We start from the raw sequence: 20,162 nt of genomic DNA, 5'->3' as shown, positions 1-20,162 counted from the left end.
TTTATACGTTTTTAATGTATAATTTCAGTTGGATGAAGCCAAAAGAAAACTAGAAGACTATGAAAAAGTAAGCAAGGTTCAAAGGACTCTTACTGCAGATAATGCAGAACTTGAACGAGAACTAAACACATTAAATACTCGGTTGGAACAAATGGAAAAGGCTAGAAAGAACGAAATTTCAGAAACTAAAATGAGATATGAAGGCCAAATGAACTCGATGCGGGATGAGTTGAAGTCCTTACATAATCAAGTAATATATTTATTTATATTATTATGATTGTAGGTAACTATATTGCTATATTTTTGAACTATATTTAAATAATATATTTTTCTTTCAGGTGTCACGATTTAAACGAGAACGTGATAATTACAAACAAATGCTTGAATCAGCTCAGCAGACCCTAACAGACATGAAAAATGGCAATAAGACAAGAGCTCCAAGAGCCTCTATATCGAGTACAGATGATGTAAGTAACATTGTGATTCTTAAACTTATTACTATTTAAATTATCTCGTCTTCATCATTATTGTGCGTCATAACATAAAATATAAATTATGAACTAATTTCAGGAGGAATATCGCAATAAGGTAGCGACATTAGAGCAACAAGTAGCATGTTTAGAAGATGAACTATGTGAAGCAAGACTACTGTCTTCTAAACTTAACACTGAACTTGTCAGTGAACGATCATCGGCGGAAGTACGGTTAGCAGAAATGCAGTCACGTATTAATGAGGTACTTAAGTTACGAATTTATTTTTCTTTTATTAGGTACCTAATATTTATATAGATTACTAGATTTCCGCCTGCGGCTTCGTCTGCGTTTTCAAAGGAAAACCCGCAAAGTTCCCGTTCCTGCCGGATTTCCGTAATAAAAAGTAGCCTATGTGTTATTTTGGGTCTTCAACTACCTACATACCAAATTTCATTGTAATCGGTTCAGTAGTATTTGTGTGAAAGAGTAACAAACATCCATCCTCACAAACTTTCGCATTTATAATATTAGTAGGATTGTTGTGAACTCTTTTCAACATCTTTTTGTAATTTTCAGTACGAGGAAGACCGTCTGTTATCATCAGGAAGAGCCCGTGTCTCTGGGCTCGCTACTCGAATGGAACTCGCGTGGCACAAAGAGAGAGATGAACAACAACGACTGCTGCAGGAAACTTCCACGCTCGCCCGGGATTTGAGACAGACCCTGTTTGAGGTAATTCGTAATTTCGCCAAATTCACAAATACATGGGCACCTGCTTAAAAAGTTAAAATAAATTATCAAAAAATATTTATTTTTAACTAATATTATCTTTTAGTTGGAACGAGAGAGAGAAAAAGAGAGACTCGACATGAAGAGGCGTATGGATCAAATCAAACGAACTACAGAGGAAGAAACTGAAGAAGCTAAGAAGAAGGTACCTAGTACCGTCAATTTTTTTTTTAATGCTAATGATGAAAAAATCTGCTTTGAATTTAATTTATATAACGTGAGATATGTCTGCTTCATAAGATAGTCTAATAAAAGTTTAATTTCACAGGTGTCAGAATTACAGTGCGATCTATTAGAATTACGTGACGCCCACGCGAAGCTTCGTACAGCAAATGAGAAATTGAGGAGAGATAAGGAGCGACACGACCGCGACCGGGATCAAAATAAATTACTCGTCGGATCACTCAAACGGGCTCAACAGGTAATTGTTGGAAAAATTTAACAAATGGAAACGAAAATTTTGTTCGAACGAGTTTATGAGAGTTTATATACCTACTGTATATTGGTCAACTCTAAGATTCATAGATACTGTTTTTCGAATCGATGGTAAATGATAAAGATATGAAATGACGATTCGAAGTGCTTCTAAAAGAAGTCTAATTGAATAAATAAATGTTTGAGTTTGATTAATATTTCAGGAGGACGACCGCGTAATAACTCAGTTATTAGAAACAATAGACGATCTGATAAAACAGAGTCCTGAATTATTCCGCAATGAAACACCAATTAAACCTGAGAAGAGCCTCGCGACACCAACTCCGCCTAGAAGAAATAGAGTAAGAATTGAATACGATTTTTTTAAGTAAACACGCTATTTACAGCACGTGGTTATCCAGAATTCTTTACACATTTTTTTGAGAAAGGAACCATTATTATTTAGTTATAATGATCCGTTATTAAGTATCCTGTAGAAATCTATTACTGGCTCGAAAAATATATTTTTAATTTTCAAGTTAATAACAAAAAAAAAACGATTTTGCTTGTTTAGATGTATAAAAGTACGTATTTTGATTATTTTTTTATGAGAGAAATATTTTTCCTCATCATTTCACTATAAACGAGTAAGCGAGAGTTACTGAATTCGATTTATGATTGAACAGCAGAAACTCCAGCAGGACAATACGAAGATTAAATGAGAATTTCTACAATGCACTAATCTTTGTAAAAAATTGGTTGTCTGCAAAGTCGGTTTACTAACGATAGTTGAACGTGACAACGTCCGATTGTGCTTCTTTGTCACTCGTTCCGCGCTCTCGCTCGCACTTCAAGCCTTACATGGAACGCCTCAGATGAGTCAGAGCGAGGTAACGCCGCATGAGTCATGTTTTTTCGTGCGTGCAGCCGGCTTTATCGAACAGCTTAGCTAAAACATATTATCAACAATTTGCTTTCTTCCAGTCATCAAAGTCCCGTTCCCGTTCCGCGACGCCCGAGCACTCGACCGCAGAGCTAGTATCAACGGGCACGCGCTTGTTGCGTCTCGCGGACGAACTGCGGGCTTCACGTATTGCAGAGCGACAGAGACGACAACTCACTAATGCTAGACGGTACGTGTTTAGGGTAAAGCTCGCCTCAAAAGCGATATACACTCCAAATTAAAACATAGAGTATATAAAAAGGAGTAAGAGAGCATCTTTCCCATTTTATGTTCTTTTTAGATTTCTATAACAATGAGAATGAGTACAATATTTTATCTTTAAGTACCTGTACCTGTATAGGTAATACAGCTATACAGGTACAGGTACAAAATAAAATTGTTTAATTTGCGATAAATGGGAATGATATTATGGGCGAAGTGAAGAACAATATAAAAATTCATAGATCTATTTTATAAATGTAAACTTAATATAATATTTCAATAGTGCAATGTCTACTGAGCCACGTGACACCATGACAGTATCATCGACTTCGAGGGCTCCATCGCGAGTACCTTCCCTCAAGAAGCGATCAATCTCACTTGAGCAAACCACTAAGGATCAGGTAAAACCACCTAATGAACATTTTTAAACCTATTCAATTTATTTATAAAAAGCAAAGTGTGTGTGTGTGTAAGCCCTGGGTATATGTTATAAGTTTTATTAATGTAAACTTTTATTTACATTACATAGTCATCAATTTGGAAATCGGTTGACGACAGCAGTGTATCTTCAATGCAATCGCTGGACGGTGACGACAGATTATACACAATGCAACGGGATACTAGTCTAGACAGGCGAGTAAAACACACAAAAATATATATTATTACTATAGTTACATTATTTGAAGTAAAATTGTGATTTCAAAGCCTACCCAAGAGCGAGAAGGCAATATGTCATTGTGCGGCCGAAACTATGGGCAAAAGCAATTATTTCTATAGCTTGTGCGTTATTTTAGTACGTAATAATCACTGCAAAGTTCATGAAAATCCGTTCAGTGATTTTTGCGTGAAAGAATAACGAACATACATCCAACATCATGTTATAATAGATACTTAGTACAAACTAGGAATGTTCAACGTTCATATTAAAAGTAACAAATTACAATTCCCAATGTTTAGTAATTATATTTTCCCTAAGTCTTATATATTACTTTATTAAATTTACAGTCGTCTATCTGGAGGTTCAGCCCAGAGTGAAGTGTTGCCATCTGAGAAGAAAAAGAAGAAGAGTCTATTTGGCAAGTTAAAGAAGCTGACCAAATCAAGATCCATCGATGACCACGTTGACAGCGAAGCGGTTGATTTTAGACCCATTGGGAATGTATCGCAGGTATTTAACACTAATTCTATACATGTGTAATAAGATGTAAGTGTAACTTTCATTATCGTTCTTATTTCTATTACAGCAAGGTTCAGATTCAGATATGAGCGCAACGGGAAGCAAACAAAATTTACGTGGAAGATTGTCGGACATGTTCAGTAGAAAGGGGCAGTTATCGCGTGGCAATAGGTAATAATAGTTTGATTAGGAATTGATTTATGAATGTATTCTTAAAAGTAGTTGAAAAGTTATTAATTCAGGCTATTTAGATACGTTCATTTTTATGCAAGTATGTAGATAGTTTAGTAAGAGGTAAAGTGAAAATAAACGAGAATGCTATAAACTGATTTTTTATTTTTTTACAGCAAAGAGCAAAGCCCTGACACTGGCTCTACGAGTGGTTCCCGATCCATACTACGGAACGCTAGCTCGTCTACACTGCCACGTAGTGCTACTCTAAATACGGTATATTATTCAGTTAATAACTACTAAAATAATGTATTTTAAAAATAGAAAAAAGTTATTAATGTAAGAAAACTCCATGTTCCAAGACAGGCTATACTTCTAGACTTGGTACATAAGGAAAACTATTAGTGTAATGCTAGCTCATTTATGAAATGTGTAGTTGTGTGTAAGCTATTTAAACTTGTTGCATTGATAAAAAGTTAGATTTGTAATCTAAGTGTTATATTTACAGACTGAAAGTCAAAGTTCAAGAGCTGCGAGCACCACGCCCGGAACCAAGAGGAAAGGGAAATAAGCAGACAATTTTGTTTATCTTCATTATATTATATCCACCCTCCTTTAATTATTCCAAATAGCTTGTAATATCACAATACATATCAACGATAGAACTACCGGCGAAATATCTGTCTATTTTACAATGTATCTTAAATGCCAAATAATGCCACAAATGTTTGCAACCCCCAGTTTTTGTGTATTTACCTTTTTAAAAAATAAACGTTGATTAACATAAACATGCCTTTTATTGAGATTAACAAAATATATTCGTACAAAAGCGCACAAGTACAAGTGTAGAAGAGCGATCTTCACAAATAGTTTAATTACAATTTTAGCTACGAATGCGTCCAATCGACTCACTGTACACACATTAAAGTGAAACGCACCATATACGCACATATAAATTTATGACTAATTAAATGCCATCGCACTGGGCACATATAAAAAAGGAGCAATTCGAATAAAAAAAAACGAAAATAAGTGGAAAATCTATTAAAATTTTCATCATTTACAACATATTGAGTATGTGAACGAATCGGTAATGTCGCGGCTAGCTCTGGTCCATGAGGTTGGAGTCAAGTCCGGAACCGCTCGAGTCCTTCAGGATCGACTCGAAGATCGGCTGCAGGTCGGGGAACGACTTGATTTGCGTCACGAAGTCCATCAGGTGCGGGTTTTTTTCTGAAATTTACGGGCCCACGTCAAATGTCACATAACATTGCCAAATATCAATGAGAAAGACGAGATTTCACGAATCATATAAGTTCTAGAATTGATACTGTATACTTTGCAATTTTTAAAATAACTGATTCCACGGTCCACCTCCAAGCAACAATAAAAAGATATTAACACATTACAAAATGAATGATGACATATAACAATACACTTTAAAGAACATACATATTTTGCAATAAAATTCAATAATATTTTAATTATCTACTTGTAAATATGTAAATAATATTCTCCGAAAATACAAGACCAGTAACGGGCAACTTTTATTCCGGATCAACTCGAGCAAAATCAAAACCGGTACAAGCGGCTAGTTTAGCACAAAAGTACTAACCGGCTTCAGGAATCTGCAGCAGAGCAGCGGCTGCGCGCAGGGCGGAGCGCTTGAGCTCGTCCTGCTTCTCGTACTCCTGCTTCACCGAGTTCGCCTTCACCTTCATCGTACACGTCGCGCGCAATGGCTCCACTAGGCTCTCCAACCCTGTGCAAAGTTTCAGTGATCAACACTTTTTTTAGTGAAAAAAATTGGTTGTTTGTAAAGTAGGTTTACGATCGAGATGTTTACGTGATAACGTCTTATTGGTGGCAGCGCTCGAGATGAGACGGGAGATCGGTCCGTCTCTCTCTCGTTATACCTGCGATCGCGCTCGTGAGGTTTTGGTGTGACACAAGTTTCTGAACATGTCACCCAACTAAAACGATTTTAAAAACGTTATCACGTTAAAAATATATAATTTGCACATAACCTACTCGTATTATAAATGCGAAAGTTTGTTAGGGTGGATGAATATAATATGTATTTTTGTTACATACCTAACACATGAGTTCATTTCTATAAAATCAAATATTTCTTCAACTTTATTGCCCGCGGGTGAAACCGCGCGGCACCATACCAGGAGGAAACAATATACAAAATATGTTTATCCTATAACCTCATTTTTATGAAGCAAAGCAAAACACATCGCTTTAAAAAAAACAATCCTTCAAATTCTTTCACAACAATTCTCTAAACCGAAATCAACCACCTAGACCTCTCAATATTCAAATACTGAAGTATTTGTAAACCACTAAGGGCCGATTTTTCAATGCTTGGAGAAAACTTATCCGTCCAATAAAGTATTACACGATAATATTAAAATGTCACGTAAACTGTCAAATACGGGCAATTAGAATACGTTTTTAAAATGGTAGTTTTATACATTATTCGACGAATAAGTTTTATCCAAGCATTGAAAAATCGGCCCTAAAAAAAATACGTGTCCATACAAAACCACTACTAACTTTGCAGCACGACCGCGGGGCAGAGCGTAGCCAAGCGCGCGCACATCAAGTACGTGAGCATCTTTATATCGTAATGGTCACGTAGTCCATCCTCCACGTGTCGCAGGAACTCGAACACATCGAGCCGGTCGAGGCACGTGCCCAGCAGTGTGTACATGCACTCGAACGCCGCTTTGCGCAGGTCCAGCCCGTCGTCCACAGAGTGCTTGAACGGACCCATTTCTACCTCGCGGATCAGCTCTTTCTGTTGGAAAAATATGGAGCGGATAATGTTGTAGATTACAAAAATAACAATCTTGATTTGTAATGTTACATTTATTTATGTACATTGTAAGTTTTCGAGTTTATTTTTTGTATTTTTTTCTTGTCACAATAGGCAATCAAAACTGTTGTTGTTACCACTACAAATACCTATTTTCAGTAAAATATTTCTGGCAAATAATACAGTTCGATTCAAATGGTGGCGGTTCGAAAGTTAGCTGCGAACGCACGAGCGCGCAGGTATTCGGATATCTGCGCGCTCGTGCGTTCGCAACGACCTAACGTTCTAACCTAACCTAAACGTTCCGGTTATATCTAAAATTGTTATCTGCGCATCAGATCGTTCGATGTTCCGAGCCGCCATTAAGTTTGAATCGTACTGTGCACGACTGCTATAGAGGCGGCGATATATGTTCCTCTCGAATTGTTCGTGAGCTCACCTTGACCTTCGTCTCTCGGTAGATAGTGGGCAGCACGTGCGGCAGCAGGTCGCGCACGAGCGAGGGCTTGTTGTGCGCGGCCGAGTTGAACGCGACCAGCGCCACGCGCCGCACGCACAGCTCGGGGTCGCGCAGCGGCACCAGCAGCTCCGCCATGCACGCGCGCAGCAGGCCGTCTATCGCTTGCGGCTGGGGATTAGACACGTGTTATTGTCATCTGGATCAATTTTATTTATTAAGCTATTGCATAGCTTCGCGGGCCTTGAGCGCGGGGACCGAATCCAGAAATTCCGTAACGAAAAAACCTCACGCTCCCCACTCCGACGGGCACGGAGGTGTGGCTTGAAGGCATGCTATGCAATAGCTTTACCGCGGCAGTCCCCGAGTGCCACACGTTTTTTTTTTATAATTCTTTATTGAACAAACTTAAGAAAAACAGTTTTATGTTAATAGAGCAGTGTTACAATGAGAGCATAATTTACACAAAAGGAAGCTGCCTGATGCTGAACAGCAAACATGTTAATTTGAGTAACACGCATATCTTTGTGATGTGATGAGAGCGAAAGTAAAATAAATGTATTTTCTTCACAAAATGTATCATATTTTAATACATTTTTGCACATGAAAGTACATAATTAGTAATTATCGAATACTTTTTTGACAAAGTACATATTGATACAACAGCGGGAAGCAAAAGATACAAAGGAAGAACCGATTGCTTTCACTAACCTGATCTGAAATTGTAAACTTAACGGCAGTAACAGCAGTTGTCCTGGTGAGCGGCTCTGGCGACTTTAGGAACTCCTTGAGATGAGGCAACAAGTCTTGTGGCTCCAATAAACATAATTTTCCTAAACATTCTGCAACCTAAAGAAAAACAAAGTTAATTTTAGCATTCTTTTCGACAAGATAGTAAATATTATGTCGTAAAACAGGTAAGAAAATTTACTTACTACATTCCGAGACCCTTCCTCCGCGCATTGGCAGTGCTTTGATAACTGTACCCAGATTTCTGGTATGAAAGGCCTTAAGGCCTCAACTCCTTCGGGCGTTGTTGATTCACAAGCTATTATCTGAGATAAAATAAAATAATAATTACGTCTCGACACACTATATTAATTCTTTTGTTAATTGATTATTCAGATAGTTCTTGTACATTACGCATCTGCGTGTGTATTAAAAAAATTGCAATATAATTTTAATTATTTATTATTTCCTAAGTAAATTTTTATCTGGCTTATGATTTCATTTGAAATGAAGAAAAAATTACAAATTAGACAAGGTTACAAAAAATATCAGGGATTTATTTATTGCCAATATAATAAAACAGGTAAGTACATACTTCTCTAAGCGAGTGTAACAGCAGATACTGCCTCTTGGGTTGCGCCTCAATCTCTCCCAGTATGAAAGGCAGGAATTCAGGCAAATTGCCCACCGCTACTGAACCTAGCGCGTAGCTCGCGGCTGACTTCACCTCTTCGGACGATGGTGTGAACGAGTTGAGCAATACTTCCTTCAGATTCGGTATGGAGCTTAGATCCCTGTTGAAATAAAAAAAAGACGGGTTGCACTCCGGGAATGCCGGCAGAAGTGAAAACTTGATTATTAACGTTCAGCATGTTTGATATCCATCCGTCTTACGTTTTTTCGATCAGGTCACGTGTCCTGACGCGAGTTTAAAAAATATGTGCGTGTACTAATGTACACACGTAAGAAGTGAAACTTCTTCATGACCTTATTATTCATAATTTACTATATGCAACTTTACAGAAATACGTCGAATCAGGCATGGTAGGGATAAGAAAAAGATGGCGCGTAACGGAAAAATTGTTACACAAAATTTTTTCCAACCCCGATAATGAAGTTTCACTTCAATAAAGTAAATAAGTATAGTTATATGGTATAAAACACGGCAAACGTAGCGTAGGACGCCCTGCTACACGGTGGAGTGACGACATCCGCAGGGTTGCTGGGCATAACTGGCGACAACGAGCAAACGACGGGGCTCAGTGGCCTGCCATGACTGAGGCCTATGTCCAGCAGTGGACAAATGTAGGCTGAAAATGATAATGATGATGATGATGATGATATGGTATAATCGTATACAAGCACGTACAGATGCCTGCCGATCTCGGCGATGGCGAGCAGCGCGAACATGTGCACGGTGTCGGCGGGCGGGTCGGCCGCGTCGCGCAGGAAGGCGCGCGTGGTGTGCAGCGCCTCGCCAGAGCCGCCCACCACCACCGCCGCCACGCACTTCGCCAGCGAGTGGTACGACTGCAGACACACATGTGTAATAATAATAGACATGAACATTTTGTTACTTACTTAATTCAATTCAAAAAATGTTGTGTGGTTTTATGAAACCACGGTAAAAGTGAAACTTAGGCACAAAATTATCGTATTTGCACGATAATTATCGTACGGTTCCGAACACTGCTTTATACCTACTCGGCAGCCGACCGTCACGCGACATGCGCTTCACAGACCAAAAAGTTTGAGACGATGTAATAAAAGTTTCACTTTAAAAAAAATATTTTAAGAATGAGATGTATAGGTAAATAATATAAACTTTCCTATTGTATAGAATTTAAATTTATTACAACCATATTATTATTTCACATTATTGAAATAGCCCAAAAATTCGAAGAATACTTATTTTATGAATAAAAAAACAGTCTGTAATTTTTCAAGTTTCAGCATTGTTGAAATAATTATAAAAATGCTGAAACGCTGTGACTTGTGTTGTTGAATCACAACTTAATACAAATCTTGACCTTTACATCCTCAGAAAATATAATATTAACCCATTGAGCCCGAACGGCCCGATCGGTCCACGACACAATAGATTTTCTATCGTCTCTGTGATTCCGGGGCCTGAGTTATTAAAGTATGCTAAGGTGATTCGCAATCTACTGACAAAAGTTACCTGTTTAATATGATGTGCAGTAGCGTTATGTTCAGTGGGACGGTGTACAGGGGCCACTAACAGCGCAAGTAACTCCCTACGAGAGCATCCCGCTACGTCCGCTTCCACAAGCGCAGACAACACACCCACCATTGCCTTTAACGCACCACCTAGAATTTAATAATTTGTACTATTTGTTTTATAGGATATAAAATTAAAATATTCAAGTTATAATTTCCATTTATTATTTCCGAATAAAATTAAGTATATTGTTAGAAACAAATCCCCAACTGGCAACCCAAACCGAGAGGGTGGTTATAAAAATGAGTTGAACAGCGGATTTGACACTTGGCATTTGGCTCTTGGACGTAACGGTCGTTTTGGTTGTGTTTAGTCGTGTTAATTATTATTTTAGTCGATTATTATTTTATTGTTGAAGGTAGACATATAAAATCATTTTGTAAGGAATAAAACCTTTCTAGGTTGAATTTAAAATCCCTAAGAATATATATTCATTTTATTATAGAAAGTATATTAATTAAATATTCTTTTCAATATGCTTTATTACAGTTCATCATAACTTATTAATTATTTAGATAATGTATTGACTCTGGTTGCGATCTTGCAAATATGACTTTGAGTTTAAAAGCACTGACAGTAAAATCACTCATACAACAACCAGCTTGAGCTTTTGAAGTGAAACTTCTTAAGGCGCGTTGAGAGTAAAATTTCAAGGTCGCGTCATGGCAATTCCGACTTTAAAGTCTATATTTATATCTTCCGATTTAAGTGTCTTTGAATCTTGTTAAAGAACTTTCACTTCTGATACGAGTGCTCGGCACGCACGCTCTATTTTTTAACTATACATATTTATAGTATTGTTATACGATATTAGCACTGAATCATTTTGTATCAAATTATTGTCTTTTTTTTCTTTGGTACATATTTAAAGAAGAATTAATAAATCAATTATCTAGTATTCTAATACGCCGGCCACACACTCGACGAGTGGTATGGGAAGTAACGAAGAAAGTAGGCAGAGACATAGTGTGGCCACGTTACTAGTCATGCCACTCCTCGTGCTCATCGTCCTGCTCACTGCTCCCTATTTTGTCGGTTTTTGCGCGCGAGTCAAAGGACCGGCAATACGAGTGCGAGTGTCTGGCCACATACTCGCGCGATCGCAGTCCGCATCGAGCGCTCGCGCAAGATGCAAACGTATGCAAAATTGGAAATTATGTCGTCGCCAAGAATGGAATGGTCAAATGAAAAAGTGTTAATGTTTTTTATGTTTGAGGACGACGACGACGATGTATATTTTTACTAGATACATTAATATAATTAGCTATAGTAAAAATGCATAGCGCGCACGCTGCCATCGTTTCAACGTCCATTGTGTGAGACAAGGCAAATGACAAGTGTGGAGCATCGCGAGTAGAGCAGTGTGTGGGCAGAGAGGGCAATGTCGCGGCGAATATCGGCAGCGCGAGGAGCATAGTATTTCATAGTATTAAGTATGATCCACCTTGCAGCAGCGGCGAGTTGGCCAGCGCCAGTATGTTGGGCGTGAGCGCGGCGCGCGCGTCGTGCGTGAGCGCGGCCGGGCAGCGCCGGCACACGCGCGCCACCAGCGTCAGCGCCGTCTGCGCGCAGTGCAGGTCCGCCTCGCACACCAGCGCCGGCACTTCTGTTAGCACCTGGTGCACACCACGGTAATACACGCTTTAAATATTATGTTATATCCCTTAAGGGTAGCAGGGAGAAGCTGGCTGCGTATGGCCCTAGATAGGGAACCTTGGCGCAAAATAGGCTTTTAACCTTAAGACTTTTAACCTTAAGACGCCACCTAACGATTAATGGAAATAAACTGATGTCTGTCTGATAGACTGATGTGAATGTCATATAATGTATATTTAATGATAAGTAGAAACAAAGCTTATAATATAATCCTTATGGGAAACGCGTGTCCCTACAGTGTGAACATATTATATAGGCCAATGATGATAAATATTACAAACATTGACAACTAGTCTCTCAATCACGCTCCAAAATTTTCCGAAGCAAAACTCTGCCTACGTGTTTATTAGGCAGTTTTCTAATAAGCGACTTTGAACCTAATTTCCACATACAAACTTAAAAAGAACGTCTGCTATTTGATAAGATTATTCTGTCCGAATGATGTATGATTGAGTATTGAAGATATTTCTTATTTATTTATTTGTTGAAAATTAAGTATTCAATCAAATATTGATATTTTGCTTGAAACTTATTATTTGTATGATGAAATACTTTACCTTGCTCAACAATTCTATACTAATAGCGTTGCTGTAGTTTTGCACTAAGGTGTCGAGTAGCACCAATGTGGAAAGTTTTAACGCCCGTTGATTTTTTCGCAAAAACGATCCCAGAATAGGCACCGCATCTGACTGCAACAATCAAAACATAGTTAATAAATCCTACGTTTGAAAATTACAAAGCTTTAAAGAAATAACGGAAAAGATCACAATACATACCAATATGGGTCTCAGATCGATACGAAGAGGCGACGACGCAATTTTAGTCAATGCTTTGACTGTTGTAAGTCGTGTGATTTCATTGCGTAATCTCTCCAAAAATATTGGCAAACATACAGGCAGTTCATTCTGTAACAATAAAAGCAGCATATAAGATTCAAGAAGTCAGATGATATTGCAAGAATTCAGTTACTTAAATCTGTGAATTTTCAAATTCTGGCTGCAATTTTTTATTGATCTTTTAAAATGCATACAATTTTATTCTCTATGTACCTGTAAATAGTCACCAAAGTGGCATATAAGCTGTCCGCAAGTGGCGATCGCCCGTTCCTTCACTTCTTGGTCCATGTCCGTAGCGCGCAGCCTCACGAGCGTACATTCGTACATCGCCGGGATGAACTGCTGGAACTCTGCCGGTGGCGGCTCTACTTGTACGTCCCCATCGATGTTTTCGATGTTATCTGTATAGATGAATACATAAATATTTATAAACTGTTATGAGAGTACACGAAAAGGAGATGAAGGTGTAAAATTAAATATTCGTTGAAACTAGTTCAAGATTGTATGATAATAATTAATTGCACAATATAGATGAAATCCCTTAAGTATGTGGGTTGGTCTAATTATCATATTATGTATATATAGCGAAAGTAAGAAACACTAACACTTGGAAGGGGTCGCAACAGAAACAAAAAGCTATTTTTACCTTATATTCGATACTAACGAGTAATTTATGATATTTATATTGCCTAATTATAGCTACCCTGTTCATTGACATATTATTGACATATTATTAAAGTTGAAATAGTTTATACTTTAGGTAAAGTAGTAGATATGAGAGACCTAAATACTACAAACATGAAAAATCATGGAATAGTTTAGACTTCAGGTAAAGTAGTAGATATGAGAGACCATATTCATACTACAAACCTAAGACCTAAATACCTAAATACTACAAACATGAAAAATCATGGAATAGTTTAGACTTCAGGTAAAGTAGTAGATATGAGAGACCATATTCATACTACAAACCTAAGACCTAAATACCTAAATACTACAAACATGAAAAATCATGGAATAGTTTAGACTTCAGGTAAAGTAGTAGATATGAGAGACCATATTCATACTACAAACATGAAAAATCATGGATAAACAACGTACCCAATGGGCGCATGATCTTAACGAGCGCCTGCAGCACGCGCAGCGCCTCCGCGGTGACCTTGTAGAAGGGGTCGGGCACGCACGCCAGCACGGCCGGCAGCAGCGCCGCCACGTGCGCGCGCAGCCCCGCCGCGCCGCCGCGCACCAGCCACCACACGAACACTAGCGTCTCGATCTTCATTGAGGATGCGGTGCCTTTGTCCCTGTGTACCGTGCTATTTATTAACTAATGTTACTGTTTAGGTGTGCTAATAGTGACCATTTAGGATTAATAATAAAATATTATAATATGTAGACAGAACATCCTTACTAATATTATAAATGCGAAAGTAACTCTGTCTGTCTGTTACTCAATCACGCCTAAACTACTGAACCAATTTGCATGTGAAATTATGGAGATATTTTGATACCCGAGAAAGGACATAGGCTACCTTTTATTGCGAAATATGTACCACGGGCGAAGCTGGGACGGACCACTAGTCTACAATAAAACACAAAAGAGCCAAAAAACCGAGTGAGACACATCTTTGTGTTCAGGCATTACAAAATCATGACGTTATCAGTCACTATCGAATACTAATTCACTGTAAAACTTGTATAAAATGTTTGTTAAAAATATTTTTTTATAAAACAGAAAAACAATGTTGTAGGGTAAAAAGACTATTATGTTACACATAAGTTTCAATATTTGCCTAACATGCAAATTATAAACACAATCACCATAGACAAGTACTCACATGAGGGGCGGTGTAAGTGCGCGTATCACCCTAGCGGCGTGGTCTGTGAGGCAACCGGGCGCGGCCGCCAGCAGCTCGCGCAGTAGAGCCAGCGCCGCACCACGGGCGCGCACGCTCCGCCCGCGGATCACGCGTAACGCGCCGCGGACTATACTTGGCACCTGTGCCCAACATTTTCATAAATGGCCTTTTACTTATAACCAAGAAAAAATGTGTGGTTTTATGAAACCACGGTAAAAGTGAAACTGTTCGAACGGTTCCGAACACTGCTTTGTGTAGCGCATGTCGCGTGACGGTCGGCTGCCGAGTAGGTATACCTACTCGGCAGCCGCGATACACGCGACATGCGCTACACAGACCAAAAAGTTTGAGACGATGTAATAAAAGTTTCACTTTAAAAAATAAATTAAATGTATATTTTTCGAATATAATAAAGTGATTCAAAATTCATTCTAAAAAATATTCGTAATTTTATTCGTAAAAATTACGAATATTTTTCGTATCAAAATAAGCTATTAAATTCATTAATTCAAATTGGAATGAAAAAATCTATTAAAAATATTATTCCTCAAACAATCAAAATCAACACATAAATGATCACAAGAAGAAAGGTTAGAATTTTTATAACTAGAAATATTTTCACCTTTGAAAAAGCTACATTATGCCTGTGTTACAAAAGGTATACCTGTGTACTTTCATAATAATTTTTTTGTGACAATTAATAACTTACCCTTTGAATAAGCAATGCTTGTGGAGAGTTGTCAGTGGGCGCGATAGTCATCTGTAGAGCGGGAGGCGGACGCGTTGCTCTAAGTAACGCCGTATACGCACTCAAAATGTCGCACTTTACATTTTCTTCGCGCTCTTTAATATAAATAAATACATAATATTACTATTGGTCTAAGATCCGAACATAAGGCGAAATTCAACGGCGTGATAATAGAATGAGACCAATTTTATAATTAATTTAGTCTATTAAAAAATGTATTAAAAATGGGTTGACTGGGAAAATCCTGGACAGGACATTTTTAATGAATTAAATTTTTTTTATTTATTTTTATTTTTTACTAGCGGTCCGCCCCGGCTTCGCCCGTGGTACATATTTAAGTTTTCTCTACATAAAAACCATCCTCGTACTTCAAGGAATATAATAAAAAAAGAATTATCGAAATCGGTTCAGCCGTTCTCGAGTTATGCGCTTACCAACACATTTTGCGAATCATTTTTATATATGACGGGAGAAGGGCCCAAAGGCTATTTTTAAAAAGAGTGACGTCAGCAATTCTGACGTCAACATCATCAGAGCAGACGCTCATACTCGAAGTAGAACGCCCGTGGGTATTTTAATGCCTTTTTAAACTACGTGGAAATTATAGAGAGAGCTCCGAACGCTCCAACGGCCGGCGTGTGAATGTGCTCTGTGCCGTCGGGCGCTCGTATTTAAAGCGAACCATGACTCACAAGAATTAGTTTGAGTGTTGCCACTCGAATTTTTACAATGAATTTTTATCATTTTTAACAAACATTAATTATTTCGTTAATTTAATTATTTCATTAGTGGTTGATTAATGAATCAACCACTTATTTAAAAAGATCAAAGTAAACTTTAGCTAGTTATAATTATTTAGTAGTTTGAGGGTAGTCGTTTATCGTCGTTGCGCCGACACGGCCATACTGACAGGCGGTGCGCGCTCTGCACCAGCCTCGTTGTAAAAGTCTGTAACAATGTCAAGTTATAATCTTGGCGTGTTTTGTGTCGGTTCTCGGAGAGTCTCGGAGAGTCTCGAAGGTTCTCGTAGATTTCTCGGAGGTTCTCGTAGATTTTAAGTCTAACACGGCCATACTGACAATCGTACGTCCTCGTACGCCTTTTCTCGTATTACAACACTACGGTAGTTCATCTCGGGATTTCAGAAACACACTGCCTCGGCCACACTGACCTTTCAGAATACTGAACACTCCACATGACAGAGACAGTCCGTTCGCGTATCATGTGATCAACACCTACTCATTTGTGATATAGGCAGATTCTCGAAGGTTCTCGTAGATTTCTCGGAGGTTCTCGTAGATTTATGCTTATCACAAAGAGAGGCGCAGCTCAGATAACACACACAATTCCTTCGATGAACTACACTCCCGTTACAATAATCCACGTAACAAACTTTTACTTTACACAACGCACGAAAAAACACAAACGCCAGTATGCCGTTACAAAACTACGTAAACGTTAACATTTAAAAATAGAGAGCTTGAATTCTATCCCACTTCTGATGACGGGAGAAGGGCCCAAAGGCTATTTTTAAAAAGAGTGACGTCAGCAATTCTGACGTCAACATCATCAGAGCAGACGCTCATACTCGAAGTAGAACGCCCGTGGGTATTTTAATGCCTTTTTAAACTACGTGGAAATTATAGAGAGAGCTCCGAACGCTCCAACGGCCGGCGTGTGAATGTGCTCTGTGCCGTCGGGCGCTCGTATTTAAAGCGAACCATGACTCACAAGAATTAGTTTGAGTGTTGCCACTCGAATTTTTACAATGAATTTTTATCATTTTTAACAAACATTAATTATTTCGTTAATTTAATTATTTCATTAGTGGTTGATTAATGAATCAACCACTTATTTAAAAAGATCAAAGTAAACTTTAGCTAGTTATAATTATTTAGTAGTTTGAGGGTAGTCGTTTATCGTCGTTGCGCCGACATATATAAGAAGATTAATTGCAGTTTCGAGATAATAAAACAATTTTGTAATAAAACAGTGCTGACATAATTTATTTTTTCATCATCTTATCAAGTGAAAGTAACTGGTACCGACATACCTGTTTATACCTGCCAACCTAGCCGTTTGTCCCGGTAAATATTAGAAAACGACTATGACTGCACATTCTGTAGGTTTCATACTTTAAGTCTATTATATATTTTTTTTTTATTATCTTGATACTGCAATTAATTAAAAAAAATGTTTTTTTTTAAATTCATTAAAAATGTCCTGTCCAGGATTTTCCCAGTCAACCCATTTTTAATACATTTTTTAATAGACTAAATTAATTATAAAATTGGTCTCATTCTATTATCACGCCGTTGAATTTCGCCTTATGTTCGGATCTTAGACCATATAGTATCAAAGTTACATGTTCTTATCTAATAAATAATTAATTAGTCTAAACAACAATTGTAATTTTTACTATTTTTAGTATATTCTCTTGTGTTTTAATTGAAGATTAAATCTTACCTTTGAACCTGGCTATCAATGCTGGTGAAACTGTAATGTACATTTCTGCTAACAGCTCATGCCGAGTTGAAATCACAGACTCAAGGCATTTTGCTGCAGCTCTTCTCACCTGTACAAAAGAGAATGTTGTTTTAAACAAAATAATAATCTTAAAATAAAATTATATAATTATAAAAAATTGAATGATGATTGGGTACATGCATGACTTGTTTTGAATAAGATTGAAAATGGAAAAAAGTGAAAGAATTTATGAGTTGACGTCAATAAATACACTACAAAATGCAATGATCATACCTTCCAAGACATATCATCATCATCTGAATATTCTTCAGAGTCAGATTCAGGGTCCGCATCTGGTTCAAAAGATTCTTCCTCCATTTCTTCGTCCTCCCCGCCACCTCCTTCTTCCTCATCTTCATAGTTATAATTTGGATCATATGTTATCATTTTTAAGCACAAATCAATAATCTGAAATATATATAAAATTATTTACTATTTAGGTTATGTTTGTATGCCAAAAAGCTACAAAGATTTCAGTGTGATTTTAATTAAATACAAGGTCTCGTCATATTTTGTTCAATTACAAAAGAACACTTACAGTAGGTATGTGAGGTTGAACCTCTTTGGGACATTTAAGTACGATAGCTTCAAGGGCTTGCAAACAGTGCTCCCTCAATTCTTCATCAGAATCAGTGGAATGTTCTAGAACCTGAGGTGCTACTCTCCATAACTGTTCACCAAATCTGTGGCCAGCTTGACGACTTAAAATAAAACCATCAATGAATTAATTTTCAATGAAACTATTATGTGAAATTTAAAATAATAAATAGTACAATTTTGTTCAACTCATAATTTCTTACCAAATGGAAGCAATACATTGTATATGTGTACGGCTTACGCTAGCTGATGTAGAAGTACTTAAGCCCTCCAAAAGATGATCAATGAGTTTGTTATATAATGTAGCATTACAAGACATAACTAAATGGGATAATGCTACAATAGTTCGCTTGCGGACAGCCTGGAAAAATATTATAAGTATTGATTTCATACAAGTTAGATAAGGTACATGTTTAAGATTGCATTCACAATTTAAATTATATAATTTAATTGCCACTACATACCTGACGAGGTGAAGCAAGTTGTGGAAGTAAAGAATTTAAAAGCATGGGGTGAAACGAAATTAAGAGCCCTCCAAATCTACTAAGTAGATCAGCCAAGATATCAAGTGCTTCCAATTGTACAGACACATCCTCTTGCTGTAAAATAAGCAGATAAATTATTTCTAAATGGTACCCTAGTCTATAAATAATAATTTATAACTATACAAGTAACATAGAAATGTTTTGGTTATAATGTCCATTTACCTTCTCAATAGCACTGCTCAGTCTACCAGTTATTTTTTTACAGACATTTGCTGCTAAAGTGTTGGATCCCAAAGGTAATTCTGATATTACAGTTTTTAGGCCAATGCTACTTATATCACGAAGTTGCTCTGTATCTGACAACATATTGGCACAAAGGGTTTCCACTATACCCTCGACTTGATATTCCTTGACTTTGTTTACTAATGGTCCGAGACTGTGAAAATGAGTAAAAAAGTTGTTAGCCTAAATAAACTAAGCACCTTCTGTACTGTGTGTTATAGTAAAAATAAGGGAAAACATACCACTTTACAGCCAAATTTTGAACCTCCCCGTTCTTGTCTTCGAGTAAACGAAGTAACATTTTTACAACTTTTCTTTCAGAATCATCGTCAAGTTTGATGCTATCTTTTTGCAACTCAGTCATCAAATCATTTGTAGCCATAAATCGAAAGTCCTTATCATTAGAAGTCATCTGTAATGATAGATAAAATGAAATTAAAACACTGTAAATGCTTATAACAATGAAGAAACGTAGTTATAATTGGAAAATGAATGCACCGGTTACCTTCTCCAGAAGATTTGCTATTTGATAGGAAACACTAGCCATTTTGATCGGTTATAGTTTTCGTTTTTCCAAAACAGCGAACGTTATGAATTCATAAGATCTTAAATTTTCTTTTTTATAGTCATAAATTGTGAACAAACTGACAGAAAATCTAATTTAATCCACTGAAAAGATCGAAAAATAATGCACCGATTGATAGATGATTGTTCCTGTCATAGTGATTTAA

The 20,162-nt window shown here is 37.4% G+C and overlaps 2 protein-coding genes across 5 annotated transcripts in view; one reads left to right on the top strand and one right to left on the bottom strand.

Annotated features, from left to right (window-relative positions):
- Positions 1–4,978, top strand: part of LOC149487688 (uncharacterized) — a 22,442-nt gene extending 17,464 nt beyond the window's left edge. For all 4 annotated transcript variants that reach the window (XM_089696322.1, XM_089696320.1, XM_089696319.1 and 1 more), the window contains 14 exons: positions 29–250; positions 339–467; positions 571–735; positions 1,051–1,206; positions 1,310–1,408; positions 1,532–1,684; positions 1,902–2,039; positions 2,662–2,810; positions 3,126–3,243; positions 3,372–3,475; positions 3,848–4,010; positions 4,087–4,190; positions 4,367–4,466; positions 4,699–4,978. In XM_089696322.1, coding sequence (XP_089552448.1) covers positions 29–250; positions 339–467; positions 571–735; positions 1,051–1,206; positions 1,310–1,408; positions 1,532–1,684; positions 1,902–2,039; positions 2,662–2,810; positions 3,126–3,243; positions 3,372–3,475; positions 3,848–4,010; positions 4,087–4,190; positions 4,367–4,466; positions 4,699–4,761 — 1,863 coding nt within the window. In that variant the 3' untranslated portion in view covers positions 4,762–4,978. The remainder of the gene's footprint in view (positions 1–28; positions 251–338; positions 468–570; positions 736–1,050; positions 1,207–1,309; positions 1,409–1,531; positions 1,685–1,901; positions 2,040–2,661; positions 2,811–3,125; positions 3,244–3,371; positions 3,476–3,847; positions 4,011–4,086; positions 4,191–4,366; positions 4,467–4,698) is intronic.
- Positions 4,969–20,162, bottom strand: Cand1 (Cullin-associated and neddylation-dissociated 1). Its single transcript, XM_089696325.1, has 24 exons — positions 19,937–20,162; positions 19,674–19,843; positions 19,372–19,585; positions 19,129–19,263; positions 18,868–19,025; positions 18,606–18,768; positions 18,302–18,475; positions 18,008–18,116; positions 15,503–15,636; positions 14,773–14,933; positions 14,036–14,238; positions 13,148–13,335; positions 12,875–13,003; positions 12,656–12,787; positions 11,887–12,058; positions 10,383–10,531; positions 9,570–9,730; positions 8,796–8,994; positions 8,407–8,526; positions 8,183–8,320; positions 7,454–7,642; positions 6,753–6,996; positions 5,806–5,952; positions 4,969–5,423 (listed from the first exon to the last, which is right to left on the bottom strand). Exons 1-24 carry the CDS (start codon positions 19,976–19,978, stop codon positions 5,293–5,295), a joined length of 3,762 nt encoding a protein of 1,253 aa, XP_089552451.1. The 5' UTR covers positions 19,979–20,162; the 3' UTR covers positions 4,969–5,292.

This window comes from Colias philodice, chromosome 6, assembly GCF_061535455.1.
Source record: "Colias philodice isolate Cphi_HAF_F1 chromosome 6, ilColPhil1 Martin Lab GWU primary, whole genome shotgun sequence".
NCBI classification, from domain to species: Eukaryota; Metazoa; Arthropoda; class Insecta; order Lepidoptera; family Pieridae; genus Colias; species Colias philodice.
Note: the sequence above shows the minus strand (reverse complement) of the source record. Positions and strands in the feature narration are given on the sequence as shown.

Excerpts from the sequence above, each read along its gene's own strand:
- Cand1 (XM_089696325.1), bottom strand. The coding sequence starts at position 19,978 with ATGGCTAGTGTTTCCTATCAAATAGCAAATCTTCTGGAGAAG. Across the intron at positions 19,026-19,128 it reads AACTTGCTTCACCTCGTCAG|GCTGTCCGCAAGCGAACTAT; the intron begins GTATGTAGTGGC and ends ATATTTTTCCAG. Across the intron at positions 18,117-18,301 it reads ATGATGATATGTCTTGGAAG|GTGAGAAGAGCTGCAGCAAA; the intron begins GTATGATCATTG and ends TCTTTTGTACAG.